The following is a 17,292-nucleotide window of genomic DNA, read 5'->3' on the forward strand; positions in this document are numbered from 1 at the left end:
GTCCGCCGGTTGCCATTTCGCCTAACTATGTGGTCAGCCCAAGGTTATTTCCTTTTCTTGATTTGGACCATGATATCTTCTACTCAAGTTTGTTTCATGATCCACGAAGCGCGTTTCCTGTGTCTGATCGTTACTCCTATCAACCTTCGTTCCATGGCCCGTTGAGCCGACCTAAGTTTGCTTTGTAGTTGTTTAGTGAGGCGCCAAGTTTCCACTTCGTATGTCATCGCCGGCAGCCTGTATTCAATAGCGAGGCACTCATTCAAGCAACCATGTGAATGCGCCGTCACTGGTTACGTCGGGCTCCGCGGGATGGCGGTACTTGTCCGTGCTAAGCCCATGATATGGGTTTGGCATTCCAAGCTCTATCCCGCCGTGCCTCGACTCCAATGTGAATGGGAATAATAACTCCTCTGTTTACACCACCGTTGAGAATCGGATTGAAACGGGGCAGACTACGCACGCCGGTGTTATTTTGTTTCTTCGGCGTGCGGCCGCAGTGGCGTAAGCTGCGCCATGTCCGTGGCGCTTCGGCCATGTCCGTGGCCATTTCAGTGTTGCCAAGCGAAGAAACTGACGGCTAAACCTCTCAATGAATACCACCTATTGGTTGTATACTAGTCTTTCCAGTGACATAGGTAGCTTACCTTTCAATATTTTTATTAAAGATTATAGTATGGTCCCTCTCTCTCGGTCGATCCTTTGAGGAACAGTATTTTGTTTTGGTTATACGACGCAACGAATCAATTTGTCACTTATATAGGAAAAGCAGTCGTTCACTTCGAAGGTAAAGTTGTAGATTTTAGTCCCCCCCCCCCCCCTCACGTAGGCACGCACACATATATATGTTGAGCTGTCTCGACAAAGTGGACTCGGCACTACACACTTAAACACAATTTCTACCCGACCGTAACCAAGCAGAGAGAGGCAACTATTCAAAGCGTCCGACGCAGTTGGTCTGTCTTCGTTTTATCCATTATCTAGAAACCTCTGCGTTTCACGGCGGGGAAGCGACGCGGCTCCGGGATCGTTCTCCAACTCTCTGGATACCCTGAAGCAGCGGTACTTCTTTTGTAACGTACTTTGCAGCGGCGGTTTGTGCAAAGAGGGAGACTGAGGGGGCGGGTGATTTGTTTCTTTTAGCTCAGTTGTGCGGGCTTCCGAATGTTCGTGACTGTGCGTTGAGTCAGCGCCGGCCAGGATGTCCTAGACTGTACCCCGTGCCCGAAGTGGAAAAGCGCAGTAAATCAAGGCGCTGTGCATTCGAGTTTGTGACAGACTGATAACTGAGGGCAACAGTGTTTTGCAAACGTCCGCATTAAAAAAACACATACCAATTAAGCTGCGTTTATTCTTGAAAACATTCTGCAGGTGAAGTGAAGATGGAAAAGTGTTCCTTTACGTGGGCACGTCAGACCAATGGAATCAAAGAGCCGCAGCTCCAGAACGTTACGCTTCAAGTTGACCCTGGTTCTCTCATTGGCATCGTTGGATTTGTTGGCTGTGGCAAGTCTTCTCTGCTGTCCGCCATCCTGGGTGACATGAAACGCGTCCAAGGAACATCAATGTCAGTAGTAAGTGTACCAAATTTAAGTGAGGTTACGCAGTTTCTTTGTGTGACACATAATTTTCTCGTTTGTTTTAACCATTTTAGACAGATGTAACTTCATGTTGCGTCATGAATTGAAACCAACGTTTTGTGGATATAGACGTTATCCAAGCGCAGCGATAAGCGATACAGCACGTGTCAGGTTTCCACTGGATACCTGCGCAGTGATAGATACCGAGCGGAAGACGATAATAGGCGCGTGCTCTGCACAGTAAATGACAGCGCAGCACCATCCCTGTAGCATCTCGCTGGCTCTGTCCTTACGCGAGCTGTGGGAGAACCTCATGACCACCGCCGGCTTGGATGCCCAGCAACTCCTGGTGTCCAGGGCTGAGACAGCACGGTCGTCCAAATGGTCTCCTGGAATAAGAAACCATTCCCACATCACCAGGCTCAGAATAAGGTTTTTCAACAACAACAACAGCGACATGACACGTGACCTTGCCAAAGCAGTAGAGACACGGCATGGACAGGCTGAGCAGCCGAAACGGCCTCTCGACGCGTTAAAGCGATGCCAGCAGTGTAGCTTTATTGTTTGTAAATCAGTAGAGAATGGAACGAGAGGATTTTGTCAATGAAGATGGAAGCAAGGATGGTAAAGGGCAGCATTTGCATGGAAGACGATTGAGTGGCAACAAGCCAACTGACCTTCGTCGTCCAGATTCGAACTATTCGGCGACTGCCCTTCAACAACGCATCATCGAATTGGATAGCCACCTTCCACCCGGCTCCACCATATTATATACAGACGCCAGTATTCAAGACATTGTGATTGCCATTGCCATTCATGGGACTAGCCATCAAGCTCGAAGCAAGACGTACAGATTTAAGGTCACGAAACCTCCAGCATCGTTCTGTGCGGAACTTGTAGCCACTAGAGAGACTCTGCTGACTATAACCGGAATCACTTTGCAGCCCGGGACACGCATCGTGATTCGAACGGATGCGCTTCGAGCAGTCCGCTTACTGTGGTTAGTTAGATGTAGCCCTATGTTGGCCCAAATTTTTCACCAACTTGCGGCACGAATTTCTCACGAGATTCAAGTTGAGTGGGTTCCGCGTGACCTACTGCAAAGCAGATGTAGCAGCCCGGCTAGCAGCATTTGTTCCATCTCCGGCTTCCCCGTTATAGTTGGATGCTGTCCCTCTCCTGCTGACGAGGAAGGAACACGTGCGGTGCCGCACACGGGCTCTCATTTTACAGTGTGCTGTCACCCCCCTCCCGGGTCTTACTCGTGCGGAGGAGGTCGCGCTTAGGAGGATTCGGGTGGGCCTGAACTCCCGCCGTGACCCGCCAGTGGCCTCACTTCCGAGATTTTTTTGCCAACTCCGATTCCCAGTTTGCCACGGAAGCGATGCAATAGCTGACATCCACCACTTGCTGTGGTCCTGCCCCGCCTTGCGTCCGACAAGGATGCGACATCTTGAGGCCATGGGCCTCCACGTCGACGACGCGACCACATGCACCACGTGGATACATGGGCCTCATCGTCATTCCTTCTCCGACATCATCCGCGAAGTGAACGTCTTCATGTTCGTTTAATCAACTTTCCTAATCATCAACTCATACTCCCTAATCTATGCCATGTGGCAAAATAAACGCTATAAGAATACTCAAGGCGTGTTCATGAAAATTATCAGGTTGGTTCAATTAAAATACTGCAGAGCATGCTCTCGCATGATAGAGGCTCCATAGACTTTTGCAATCAAATATTCATATCAGCTGGTGATAAATGGGCCAACCCCATATTATTTTACCAGAGGGGAGATCGTGTTATTGCTCTTTTGCTGCGTTTTGTGGTAACTATGAACACATTCCCTTCAGTGAGGAAACCATAGAAGCTAGCGGCTCGCCTACCAAGGTGAGCCTTAGGGGCGGCACCACTACGGCCTCAAACTAATTGGCACTACAACTTGCGCTCCGCACCGGAGTGACACGACACAGCATCAAGCCCTCCTCCACCACTCGCTTCAAAGTTACCCATTCTACTCACTCACTTTGCTCGTTTTTATTAAACGTTTATTTCTCCCTCTCTCAGTTCTTTCCTACAGTTTGTACGCACAATCAAGCGTGACATAACGCCTCAGCAGTAGTTCCCACCAATTACATGCGCTCTCACTGCAGCCGGTGTCTTGCTTTCAGCCAAAACAAAGCGTTCTCTTTTTGCAGGGTCGTATCGCATACGTGCCGCAGCTTCCCAACGTTCACAACATGACGATACGTGACAACATCACCTACGGTCGGGCCATGCACCCGGCAAACTACGAGCGCGTGCTCCGCAGCTGCCAGCTGCTCAACGATCTTAGCAAGATGCCGGCGGGGGACATGGCGGAGATCGGAGAGAAGGTACGAAACCGGTGTGTAGCGGCTAGGAACACTTCTTGCTGAATCCTTCTGTAAAGTGCATTGGCTGTCGTAGAAAGTTCAGTTCGACTGTGAGCTGCGATGTGTGAACATTTCGGATTGTATTTAGTCGCGTAGTAAGGGGAGGCCCACGAGATGCAGCTGCTTTTGTAGAAAGTGAGGTTGGGCAGTGTGCAGCAAAATTAAGAAAGAACATGTGGCACACTTGCGCTCACCTATTTTAATTATTACCGTGCGATAGAACTTCGACCGTGCAACCTTTTTCATCTTCCGAATGAAAAAAAGAACAGTCTGTGAGTATGCGAATTCTAATTCTATTCAAAACAATTCTGTCAGTAACGCAATGCCAGAATAGAAGTAAGCATGTGATCACAGGCTACCTCTTTCAGGCTCCGTTTTATTCCGACCCTGAAGTTCTCTGTTCACCGTAAGATGACAAATCTTGCCAAAGTTTCCATTGTGCCGGTACACACCATAAGCAGAAACGTCGTTGCTGAAGCAAGAACAGAGTACTTTGCGTATTAACTTTATGCCAGCGTTCAAGCAGTGGGCTAAACTGAACCATAGTCCCCACTACAATCGCACACATGTGGTTGTGAGCGGTGCATTTTCCCGGTCAACCTAATCGCTTACATTTCCATACGAGATACAGTGCGAGAAATCATCTGGCTAGTCGCTATACTTCCATCTGTACAACTCAGTAACTATACAAATAACAATTGAAAGCAAGCAAATGAGTCCCTGAACCCCAAAACAGGGAGGAACGGCCGAGTAGTTACCATACTCCAGGTTACGACATAGCTTTGCTTAAAGCGAATCCATGTGTCCACAGTGCTCCGAACACGTTTTTAGTAATTGTTGGTAAAAAGCACGACGTGCAATGCAACGCTAGGTCTCTCTCTCCACGACTTCCTGTCGCAATACCTTGCGGCGGCGCTATAGAAGGTTTGGTCACGCTCATTCACATATCCACCCACTAGTGTGTTGGATTTGGGGGACACCAACAAAACTGATTTACGCAATTGCAGTGGCAGCGCTGGTCCAGTTTTGTTGCACCGATTGAACGTTTGCATAGGGTTAAAACACAAAACTTGGTTTTTGGTGCCTCATCGACGACGTTTCTTCTGACGTTGTGTTTCGGTGAACTGGAGAGTTGGCGAATACTTATTTTCTCACGGTGAAGTGAACGTCCTTCTGCGTAACAATTAAACTGAGCCTGTCATCGCAGTTTAGGACTTACAAAAACCAGATAGGATAATGCTCCGTGTCTCCGCGGTACTTTCAATCCCACGGCTTTCACTCCTGGCTTTTGTATGGCTGTTCCTGGCCTAAATGTGGACGCTGGTAGCCTGTTTTAGAAATCACGTTTTAGACAGGCACTCACAACATTCAAACCGCTCCACACACATGAAGACAAAGTATTCATGGGTGCGCTTAATTGCGTTCGGTCTTGTCCAAAAACCAGACCGTTAAATATTCCGCCCTCGAGTGGCACAAATACCTTTTCTAGGCCAACTCCAATGTTCTTTATGAAAAGGTGCGTTGGGTTTCGTACAGGGCACAAACCTAAGCGGCGGCCAGAAGCAGCGCATTTCACTGGCGCGAGCTGTGTACAGCCAGAGCGACATCTACCTGTTGGACGACCCGCTGAACGCACTCGATCCGGCAGTGGCCAACAACGTGTTCAACGATGTGCTTGGCCACTCCGGCCTGCTCAGAAAAAAGGTGGGCATGCCGGTGCCTTCTTCCCAGCATTTCTGACTCTACTCCATCGGCCCAGACATACGCCCTCACCTTGCTTGCTGGCATACACCTCATAAAAGTTTAAAGAAACGGAAAGATTTGATGGCACAGTCCACTAAAAGTACATTGTTGGTGGTTTAAGCATCAGAGCTTGGTCATCAAACAAGCTTCGAATATTTTTCTTTGCCATTACTAGAAGGACACGCGCCTAGAAACGTTGCGACTATACTGTTTCAGCATAGCAGTAGTAGTAGTAGTAGTAGTAGTAGGAAGAAACGCTTTATTGAGTAGATGAAGTGGGAGTGGTTTGTAAGGCTGTGACGAAAGATGCAAGGGAAAAGCCCAAAGTGCATATAGGTTGTGTTTCATAACTGCCTATTTCTTGTATGTTCGTCCAGATGTACTCATGTTGATAAACCCTCACTCGTCACTTTCATGGCTTGGAGGATGATTATGATCAGATTATGATTATTATGGTTACTACTGTTTCTATAGTTATTATCCTGATCAATGCGTATGGTGTCTTTTGGTGAAAGAGTGAGTGGGTCAAAGAGCGTTGCAAGACAATGACGTTACAAGGAACCCCCGCTAGAACAACGGCAACATAAGGCACAAGACGAGCCCTATCGTGAGAAGTCGAGCGAGAACGAATGCAAATGCGACTAAACATACACCTGCACATTCGTCTCTGTTCCAACAAAAAATTCCTTCATCTCCTCAGGTGGCTACCAGAAGCGAAAAAAATACATCGATCAATGAAGGAACGAACAAAACCAACGCTGGGTTTTACAATATGTCGCCTATTTCCTCACCAGTATTTTTTTTTCGCTACACACTTCTTCATGTGTATACCGGAGCGCATAACAACCACATTTTTTTTTTTGTTTTGCTGAAGTACGGGTTCATGGTATGTTTTTTATGGCTTGAGCGGCGCGAAACAGGTGCAGCATGAATAACGGCAAGCTTATTCTGAAGGAGAATATTATCGCTGCTAGCCCTAAAACAGCATAATTTTTGCTGGCAAGGTAAAACTTCCAGCATGTAAAGGACGCCTGATGAGGCAAACCAAGCTGCCGTGTGCGCGTATTTCTGCCAATATTTGTGGCAATGTTCCAACCCCATTTTAACCATTGACCGGATAACATTTTCAGTGTATCTGCCATGTTTATACCGTCCAACTCCAGCTAGCACAGATATGGTCAAACTCGGCATCCATGTTTAAGGCAGAAGCAAAAATGGCGGAGGCCTTTAAAATTTCTCTAGATGCCGAAAGTTTTTGAACATGATGACACAAATAGTTAAGGTACGAACCAATAACATCCACTAACCTCGACATTAACCGAGTATCTAAATACCGTAACTTCAAAAGCTTCCCATTTCCACTGAGATAAAAAGAGGCGCGTAATAATAAATTAATTGATAACTCGGGAGAAGTTAATTAGCGAAACCGCTACGCTTCATTACCTGCCGGTTGTTGCCAACATACCAACGTTGTTAGAAATAAAGGTTAAATGCTATGTGAGGTAAAAAAGAGCCTTGATTAGGTTGAAGACACGCATGAAAACTTTGAAAAGAATTGATCTTATTGGTGGCTTTCTTGTTCCAGACACGAATTATGGTGTGCAGTCAGGGAATATACCTGCGACACATGGACAAAATCGTATTGGTGCACGCCAAAGGCGCTAAGGTGTATGGGTCTCTTCAAGAACTACTTAAGGACCCCGCGTCTCCACAAAATTTTCGCCTTGCTCTGAAAGAGAATTTGCTCGAGCCAAAAGCTGAGGACTGGTAAGATTACGCAACTGCTCGTGGCTTAGTATTTCTGTTATCTTTCAGTTTAGTTAGGTCTCAACATTCGCCAATGTGTAGTGACAAAAGAAAGTTTTGGGTTTAATGCCAGCAAATGAATTTTACATTTTGCAATTTTATGTTTTAAGCTAAACACCATTTTACTTACCTGCAGCAAACTAAGCACTTTCAGTGTATATAGCCCCTTTGGTCATCTATCGCTCCCACTTTAGTGTGGCTCGCAGTAGCACACAAAATACGGACGAAAGCCTGAAAGCCTCCGAATCGGAAAAGCTAATTTTGTTGTTCATAAGGTGAACAAAATCATAAAATGGGTAGAAAAGCGACAACAAAAACAACAATAAAACCAACTTTACAAATAGAGAATTATGTTCATTGAAAATATTATTCGCTTAGTAATTGTAAATACTGTTTACTTTGACAAGAGGCAAATTTTACAGGAGTACTTTGGTCAAACAAGCGAACGCCTTATTGCTTCATGTTTCCAAATAACATTTTCACGAAATGCTCAACAGCAGTAAGAACGTTGTAGGAACATGGAACGCAGTAGGAAAATGCAGAATAAATTGTGGTGGCCAGGAAACAGACCCGAGGTCGCTGAGATCACCTCGTTCGACGTCTCCTGCCTCTGTAAAAAAATTGGGCCCATCTCCCCGCGAGGGGGACTCGAGTAAATGCGTCGCATAGGGGGTGGGTGTATTGCGTTAACGTTTAGTGTTTGGGGAGTTGGTGGTAGTGAATGCGTTGTATCAGCAGCTTCTTGACGTTGTTTGAATGAGTCAAGGATATAAGGCGCGTTCGTAACCTCCCATTCTGTGTCGGCTTTGTGGCGCAGTGGGTAGAGCACCATGTACATTGCGTTCCGCCCGCAGGGTCGAGGGATCGAAACCAGGCACCGGATAGTATTTTTTTTTATATATAGTGTGAATGAGTCAAGGATATAAGGCGCGTTCGTAGCCTCCCATTCTGTGTCGGCTTTGTGGCGCAGTGGGTAGAGCACCATGTACATTGCGTTCCGCCCGCAGGGTCGAGGGGTCAAAACCAGGCGCCGCATAGTATTTTTTTTATATAGTGTAGGGGATGGGTGCGGACAACGACGGTGCGGACTACGACTGCGGACGTCAACGCGGGTGACATCATGAGTTACTGAAATGCTCTGCATTTAAAATATTTTAGCGGGTTTACTAAATGCTTATTTTCGGGATGAAACGCATCGTTAACAATCACAAAAGGTCTTTCCCTGAGGTCACAATTTCACACCACATGTCATCCTGATATCAGCGAAAATCTGTCTGTAGCTACTGCACTAAAAAAAACCAGTGCCATATTTGTAAATGTTTCGCCAATTGCGAGAAGCACTTAGCGGTACAGCCGAGGAACACGGAGGAAGAGCGTTGCATAAGTTAATGCACTGCTGAATTGGAGCGTTTCTAACTTGCGTTCTAAGAACAGACACCGAGACTCACACACACACACACACACACACACACACACACACACACACACACACACACACACACACACACACACACACACACACGCACACACACACACACACACACACACACACACACACACACACACACACACACACACACACACACACACACACACACACATACACACACATGGACACACCCTGAGAGTGGAGCAACATTATTTCTACTTGAAAAAAAAAAGGTTTAATATTGTGCCTGCCTGTAATCTTTTCTTTTGACACGACTATTTTCTTTTCAATCGACTGCTTCAAGCACGGGTGGAGATATGGTGAATGACAGTGACGCCGCGGGTCAAATTACTGAAGAAGAACTTGCAGAGTCGACAAAGGTAAGCTGGCCAAGTTCGTATTTCTTTTCCGAAATATTCAAATATCCTTACCAGGCGTAGCTATGCTACGCGCGACAAGGACACTTGGCCAGAGGTGCACGATGTGGCGCCATCTATCGCGATTATCATCACCTTCATCCTCAGGCACATGTGCTCGGTCCTGCTCGTTTTAGGTGGTACCTGGAATCCTAATGTAGAAACATCGTAAATACATTCTTCCCCCATAACAATATGTACAAGAGATCGAATGTTTTGCATGATCCCGGCGTTCATCTTTACTTTGGGTCAAATACCGTTCAGCTACAGTTCCAAAAGGCAGTTTCTTTATGGGCTGACTTGTAGGGTTCGTTGAGATTGCGATCATCGTGCTGCCGCATCCTTTGGCGACACTACGCTAAAAGTGCCACAGAATCTGAACACATGTCAGCCGCTTCCAGCGCGAAAGTGCAGCAGTCTAATATATGTGCTTTCGAAAGCCTGGCGTGGTGCGTACAGGGCTGCTTTTGGCCGAGTTGCTCGGAGCTACAGTTTATTGTTCAGGAGGGCAAATGAAATAGTTTAAGGGATGAGAAATAAATGACGTGTAATTTCCTATTGCTTGAATGAAGAGAAGCAACTACATGTACGACCATCACCGAGGTATATTTGTAAGCGGCTACGACTCCGCCCACAATCTGCGGGGCTCGTTCCACCGGAAACGAACCAGAAGTACAGGTTGTGCGTAATGCCTGTTAGGCGCGCAAGCGGCGACAACGGATACATATGTATGCTTGTCAGCGCAACATACGGGGGAGGAAAAAAACAACGTTGGCAGGCCTTTGCGTTATGGGGAATACGCCACGCCAATTGCGAAGGATTTAGTAAATGGTTTGTGATGTTTCCCGCTGCCTAGCTTCGAGGCGGGCTTACACATATATGCATAATGCGCACGCACGCACACGCACACGCACACTCACACGCACGCACACGCACACACACGCGTTTATACAAATATTCACTGGTGAGCTTAATCCATAAATATGCTCATGTACGATTTCCGCTCAAACAAGCATCCTAAACTCCTCGAACGAACACAAAATCAGCTCATAGAAAAATACAGCTTCAGACTAAGGCATAAACGTCCGTCGCACGTTATCCACGTTGCTGTTTATTGCAGCATTTGGACATGTTAGGGCTGGTATGTCATTGAAATAGCACCACGAACTTACACAAACCCATCCGGGCTAGCACACTGTCGTTACAATAAAACTAAAATTTTTAGCGCACAAGTACTGGGCTGGTCAACCACAAATATCTCTGTGCCCTGAAGCCTGTGCGAATGCATTGAGGCCTAGCACAGTATTGCGTGTTCATAGAACAGCCCATAGACGTAGAGGCGTATGGTACAATGCTTTATAAAATGCGTAATCATCTATGCCATCTTGATCAGTAAAGAAGTTCAATCAATCAATCAATCAATCAATCAATCAATCAATCAATCAATCAATCAGTCAATCAATCAATCAATCAATCAATCAATCAATCAATCAATCAATCAATCAATCAATGCGGAAGAACTTGGAATGTCAACCACAGGAGGCCTCTGCGCCAAATATGAAGCGTAACACAATATTACATCCTTCAGAACAGCTTTTATCCTAAGAGGTATGTAGAGGCGCAATGTACAACGCATAAGCCGAGATTTGAGTAGCACCGGTTGCGCACATGTTAAAGCGTGCAAACATCCATTTGGGCGCGACTAGGATGCAAGTGATCCAAATGAGGCTTGCTTAAACATATAAAATGAATCTGAATCAACCTGTTTCATAATTTGTTTCAACTGTATACACATGATCACAGGCAGGTAATATATGCGGCGCGTATGGTGGCCGTAAGCCGTGAAGCTTTAGGCTTTGTAGCAGCGGGCTGTGTCCAGAACTTCGCGTTCTCTCAGTTGTAAATGATGAGTCATCGCAGGTTCTATGTCGAACTCTGCACTCTCTGCCTGTTATTTGTATCTTTTAGGTCTTTTGTACATACGCTTTCAGTCTCCATTCTTGCGCAACGTACGTGCCTTCTGGGAGAGAACTGGAGAGAGAGGAAGAGAGAGAGAGAATAAACATATCTAATTTCGAGCTCATTGGTGCATGGAGGTGAGAGCACCGGCCCTGTGGGGGGCGTCCTCTGGTCCAGGATGCGCTGGTCCTTGCTAGCTGCTCGTGTCCTCTATATCAACATGCGCTGGGTCGAGGGGTTGGAGCTTGACAGCCGGTTCACCCAGTGCTCGTACGTGGGTCGGGGACTGCGTGTGAGGAATGGGGTTTGTTTGTACAGAGTGCCGGGCTGGGGGCAACAGTTGCAGGTACTTTATTATTGGGAGGGTCGGGGGGGGGGGGCGTAGAAGGACTATTCGAGCAAAGCTAATTTCTTTGTGGTTTCGCGGTTGCGCTGTCCTTCTCGTAGTCGGGGTGGCAACTGCTCTGCGCCCTCGTCCGGTTTTCTGAGTGGCCGGCCCTGGCTGCAGTGGCCGTGCTGATGGTTTCGGCTGCTGCGTCGGCGTGGGAGCAGCTCTGGATAAAAGGGTGGACGGATGCCTCGACCGAGGACGCCGTTCTGACAGCCGAGCAAAGAAGCTTCTGGATTGGGGGACTTGTCGGCCTCTGCCTCGTCGACGGTGAGCACTCCTGGAGAAAATTGAAGCCAGTTCCATGCTTCTAAAATCAGATAATACAATAGAGTTGATGCTCGCGTTTACGGGCGAGCGAACGCTGACGTTCTAGCCCTAGTGCGTCCCTGGTTTCCGCAGCGCGTACGGGCGAGCGTTCACGGGCGAGTGCACTGGGACCTTCCAGCCATTCGGCGTCTATGGTCGGAGAAAGCGTTTATTGAACGTGTAATATTTACAAGGCAAAGTCTTGCCTCCCAATACAGGGCACAGGTCTGATGACCGCGCTATCTCTTACATGCTTACATTCTCCTTTCTTGTCCCTCCTCCTCCCCAACACCTGGCGCCCGACCGGACGGTCGTCAAAGCGGTGGCGCCATCTGTCGGCCCAGCGACGTACCTTCGCCTGGCGTGACGGGCACCGCCGGACACTGCGAGCCCCTAAACAGCTCCGCTGTTAAAATCTCGCCGGGCTAAGCGACAGGCCATTCTTGCTCGAGATTTGCTGGGGGTTGTCACTAAGCAAGAAATTGGTGGAGCCGAAGCGACTCCGTTCACGCCATAATCTACCACTGTGATTATCATTACTGGCTATGTTCTACTATTTATGCGGAAAGAATAAAAATATATATAAGGTAATGGCCAAAAATTTTATACCGGCTTCTGTAACGACAGCGGGAATATTTCTAAAATGGGGAGCTGAATTTATTTTGTTTGTGTGGAGTGCATCGTTTAAAATTTTTGTTTCTGATCTGCATTGCTTTCATTGCTCCGAAAAGAAAAACTTTATTATATCCTGTACGCCCCGACCAGTGCCAATCAAAAATCGCGTTCAGCTGAGCTTGATACGAGTGTTTTTCAAACAGATAAATCTTTCGAAAAGTATTTTAATTAGAGCGAGGCAATATCTTGCACATGGGGCTACAATTTAAGCCAATGTCCCATTAATTGTCATCTTAGCAGCATCAGCTGTGGATATCCACTGCACAAAAGAGTCCTAACCCGTCGTGTGTTGTGGGGTACAAATGAATTAAAATTTATGAAGATTTCCATGCTTACGTGGCCAATTTTCGTGTGTATTTCTCAACCATCTCGATAAAATCATCATTGGGGTATTCCCCGCTACAGAGGTTTGTGAGGAACGATGTTCGCACCTTCTCCGACCGCAGAACTCGGAGCAGCGGATAAAAGTCAAGTGGGGCCTACGGCATCAACATGCGGCGCTATAGCGATCTAATGCTCCTTTTGTAGGTCACTATTGTCTTTCACGGCCGTGAGTGCTTGCGGAGCAGTCTACGGACTCTCATACCCCCGCGGATGTCGTGCCACAACATCATGTAGAGCACGACAATTCTGAAGAGAGTCACATCCATACGCCCGACTAGCTGGACGAGTAATTTGCTAATCTGACGGGGCCTGTGGCCTCCCTTAATGAGCCTCTCTGGGCCAATCATATTGTTACGTGGCGGAAAGACAGTGATGAGGCGAACCATGGGCGACGATGAAGTGATGTATTTGCAAGATGTTGCCGCAGAGCTGTGCGATCTATATACAAGCGGCCATGATCGCTCGGGCCAGCCGCATCCTCTTCGTCGTCTTCGGTGACGGGTTATGGCGCTATGGGGCATTGTCCACATAGGTGTTACGTGACAATATTAACCTGACCGGTGAAGAAATAGCGGTCATATCCAAATTCGCAGCGACATGTCCAGAGGTCACCACGCAGGGGTCCCTGCAGCTCTCACGAGGAAATTTTGAGCGTGGTGTATTATGACACTTCAAATGGCTATTACATGTAAATAAGTGCGGCATGATTACTTGGATAAATTAATTGCTTACTTGTTGCTGCTCTAAATAGGAAATATTTTTATCTTCTTCCAACTCCGCAATCGATACTTATACCCACTTTCAAGTCCTGTCCTTTGACAGCTGTTCTGTTACTTTAAAGTCCCACCTGTTGCTGTTTCTCCACCACATCACACCTACCATACCAACTGTTAGGTTCAGCTCGGATATCGCCTACACGAGTTTGTTCCCGAATAACCTTAAGTATTCTTGTAATCTCCGCACGGTGAACCTGTCATTCTCTTCGCATGTCTCCGTGGTTTGACTTAAGCTTTCTCTGATGTTGCCTAGTAGGTTTCCAAGTTCCGTTCACATACGTTTGCGATGGAGGTGCGCATAGATAATATCCATTCTTGTAGGAATTAGTTGTACTCGAACACAACTAATTTTCCCCAAAATAAATCACCGTGCTTCCCTTTACAGGTTTGTTCGAATGCACCCAAACCCATAGTAAATCCAGCCCCTACTTTTTCTCGTCGTTTGGATCATCCCTAGAAACTCGTTAGCAATAACGTTTACCTACAGCACCGGGATAATGTCTGTTTTCTTTACAGTGCTGTGCCGAGTAGCAGGCGGTGTACTCCTGGCGGCCACTGCACGTCGCCTGTCGCGCTCCCTCCAGGAGAGCATGCTTGGCGGCGTCCTCCGAAGCCCGGTGTCATTTTTCGACTCGTCCCCGCGCGGCCGCGTGCTAAACCGCTTCACGTCCGACATCGACTTCGTGGACGCGGAGTGTTTTGTTAGCGGAAAGCAGAGCGTTCAAGGCGTGCTCCTCACGGCCGCCAGGGTGGCCGTGGTTGGAACGCAAGTACCCACAGTCGTTCTCATCACCGTCGTGGTCGCCATCATCTTTGCCTGGGGCATTGTAGGTGCACCTCTCTGCTCTTAGAAATCTTCTGCAAATGGCGAAATCTAATACGGGTTTTTAGCTTGGGGAGTGGAGAGGTTTTTGGTGTGCGTAAAATACAAGGCTGGGAAGTTGGTTTCTTTCCCGATCGGGCAGGGTTACAGAAAGAAGAAATGGCCTGGGTGAATTTTCTAAACCTTGCGTCATATAAGCTTGACCACCATTTGTTCACTACTAGTTAGCGAGTGTTTCGATTGATTCCCAGGCTTAGGTGTTGGTAAAGATCTCAGAGCTCATGAAGGGAAAATTTGTGATTCATTTGTGCTCTGTGATGTTTTACGGAGCTGACCGCAAAAGAAAGATGAAATGATGAATGCACCTGGGCGAGTCGAAGCGGACTGAAAAAAAAGGTGCAGGGTAATTATGACCCGCTCGATCTAGCCGAAATTTCTAATGAGACATTTTTGCATTCATGAACATCTGCCTACCTGCAAAACTTAATTTGTATTAACATGATATGTGTTTTCATCCCTGCCCATGCAGAACCTTTCTTCCCGTGCGTCCCACATCTCCCGCTTCTACGACCGCACGGCGTCATCAAGGCTCTTTCAACACATGACCGAAACCCTTGATGCCCTGAGCAGTGTCCGTGCGTATGGCGTCGTCCAACGTTTCCGGAGCCACTTCTTCCGTCTCTCCGACACCTGTCTGCGTGGCTACGGGGCCTTCTGCACGTGCTACCTGTTCACACATGCCATCTCGGCCACTGGCGCTTTCGTTGTCGTCATGTCTACTCTTCTCGTCAACACGACCGGCTCTTCCCTTCCCAGCGCCAGTAGCCTAGGAGTCGCCCTCAGCTCCGCCACATCGGTGAGAGTGCAGTGATACCCAGTGTACGCGGGCTGTGGGTCTAAAATCGCGAAAACGGGAGAAAAAGTTTGATGACATTTAAGAACTTCTTAACGGTTCTGAATGTGGAAACTCTGGTGTCCATTTGAACTCCCGAGACGCTTTACTTCCTCCGCTTTTGCCTTACGCTTTCGAATGGCTTCGATCTGTCTTCTACATGTTGCGCTGCTGCCAGCGACTACCACCATGTATTGGAAAAATTGACGACAATCTTACGCACCTTTCGGATATACTTTTATCGCCATCAGGGGAACCTCAGAAAGTCCCATTCCCACCTCAGGATAGCCAGCGGTATTATTCCACGCGTACTGTCAAAAGCACTAGCCGAAGAAACAGCTGTTCTGTTCTCTGCCCAAGAGTGGGGAGCTAGTGACCTTGCTACTAGACCTGAAGAACATGCATGAATGCGAAAGGCTCACGGTGCCAATTCATCTGCGCATTACAGATTTGGATGTTGTGGGGTGCCGGCGCCGATAAAAGAAAACGCTCTTGCTAACTTTCAATGCAGGTTCCGTTGGCTTTGATGACCCTTTGCGTGATGATGTTCAACACTCTTCAAATGCTGGTGTCTTTTGAGCGTTGCCTAGAGTATGCGGAACTCCCTCCAGAAGTAAGTTGGTTGCCGGGGCTACAGCTTCGGCCGTCGCAATCAAAGTGGTTTGTTCGCGCTAATTAAACCTTGTTTCGCAGACTGACGTTGAAACAGGTTCCGGCGATGAAAAGAGAGCACTGGACGACGACTGTGCAAAGAGCTGGCCTTCGGAAGGCAGAATCGAGTTCGAAAAGTACAGAGCTTCATACCGGCCGGGTGTTACTCCTGATGTGCTCATCAATGTGACATTTACTGTGGAGCCAATGAATAAGGTGAGAGGCTAACCTTAAGGATTGGTTGATAAAGGGCGAAAATAAGTGCGCAAGACGTTTTAGAGTGTAGACAAAGTGCGCTTGGTGGTTGGTGTTACAATCGAGATGTAATGTGCATATTGGTGTTACAATCGAGATGTAATGTGCGTAAAGTAGCATAAATCTTGATTATTGGGCATTCTCACGTTTGATAAGTATGCTTAGACGATTGCAGTGCACATGTAATTGTGCTTTTCGTTCGCGACGTCTAAAGAAACACTTCTGTCTTGTGCTTCGAACCTATAGAAAAACGTAGGTACACGCTTCCTGAAGATCGACTTTTACTTTGAGCAAGTATCGGTGGACATCATCGTTTTTGTCGGGTTGTCTAAAAAAAGAGGTTATGAGCATTGCATTCTAACATAAGGCCATTTTTTATTGTCCTCGCCAAATGAAGTGCTTGTATCTCTGCTTCACTGTGCAGGAAAGGGGCGAAGGGCTTTTGGTTTTGGTGTCAGTTAATATAACTGGTCTGTTTTTTCTGTAGACAGAGCGTTCATTGGATAGTTCCCAAAAGCTCGCGCCTTAGTCGTGAGCACCGAAAGATTTAGTTGGACAAAAAAAATAATAAAACCGCGTAGTGGCCTGTAACCGCACCAAATCTGAAAAGTATCACGTAACTATTCCATGATTCCACTAAAAATTTTTCTGTATGCGTGGGCTGCTTCATATACAACCTGTATGTGTGTACCGGCTATCCACGAGATCCCATAGGCGAAATCCAGATCACCGCCCAAAGCATCTGCCCGACTCATCCCAGCATCCTAGTATCTTGATGCTACGGGCGTTTC

The 17,292-nt window shown here is 47.2% G+C and overlaps 1 protein-coding gene across 2 annotated transcripts in view; it reads left to right on the top strand.

The window, feature by feature from the left end:
• Positions 1-17,292, top strand: part of LOC144151373 (ATP-binding cassette sub-family C member 2-like) — a 53,195-nt gene that overhangs the window by 28,546 nt on the left and 7,357 nt on the right. The window contains exons 14-23 of one of the 2 annotated variants that reach the window (XM_077682404.1): positions 1,372-1,574; positions 3,780-3,956; positions 5,532-5,699; positions 7,324-7,505; positions 9,278-9,353; positions 11,796-12,006; positions 14,397-14,707; positions 15,233-15,559; positions 16,107-16,208; positions 16,289-16,462. In XM_077682404.1, coding sequence (XP_077538530.1) covers positions 1,372-1,574; positions 3,780-3,956; positions 5,532-5,699; positions 7,324-7,505; positions 9,278-9,353; positions 11,796-12,006; positions 14,397-14,707; positions 15,233-15,559; positions 16,107-16,208; positions 16,289-16,462 — 1,931 coding nt within the window. The remainder of the gene's footprint in view (positions 1-1,371; positions 1,575-3,779; positions 3,957-5,531; positions 5,700-7,323; positions 7,506-9,277; positions 9,354-11,795; positions 12,007-14,396; positions 14,708-15,232; positions 15,560-16,106; positions 16,209-16,288; positions 16,463-17,292) is intronic. The other variant, XM_077682405.1, reaches the window with a different exon arrangement.

Source organism: Haemaphysalis longicornis, unplaced genomic scaffold (assembly GCF_048455015.1).
Source record: "Haemaphysalis longicornis isolate Haplotype H1 unplaced genomic scaffold, Haemaphysalis longicornis Haplotype H1 scaffold_9, whole genome shotgun sequence".
Taxonomy (NCBI): Eukaryota; Metazoa; Arthropoda; class Arachnida; order Ixodida; family Ixodidae; genus Haemaphysalis; species Haemaphysalis longicornis.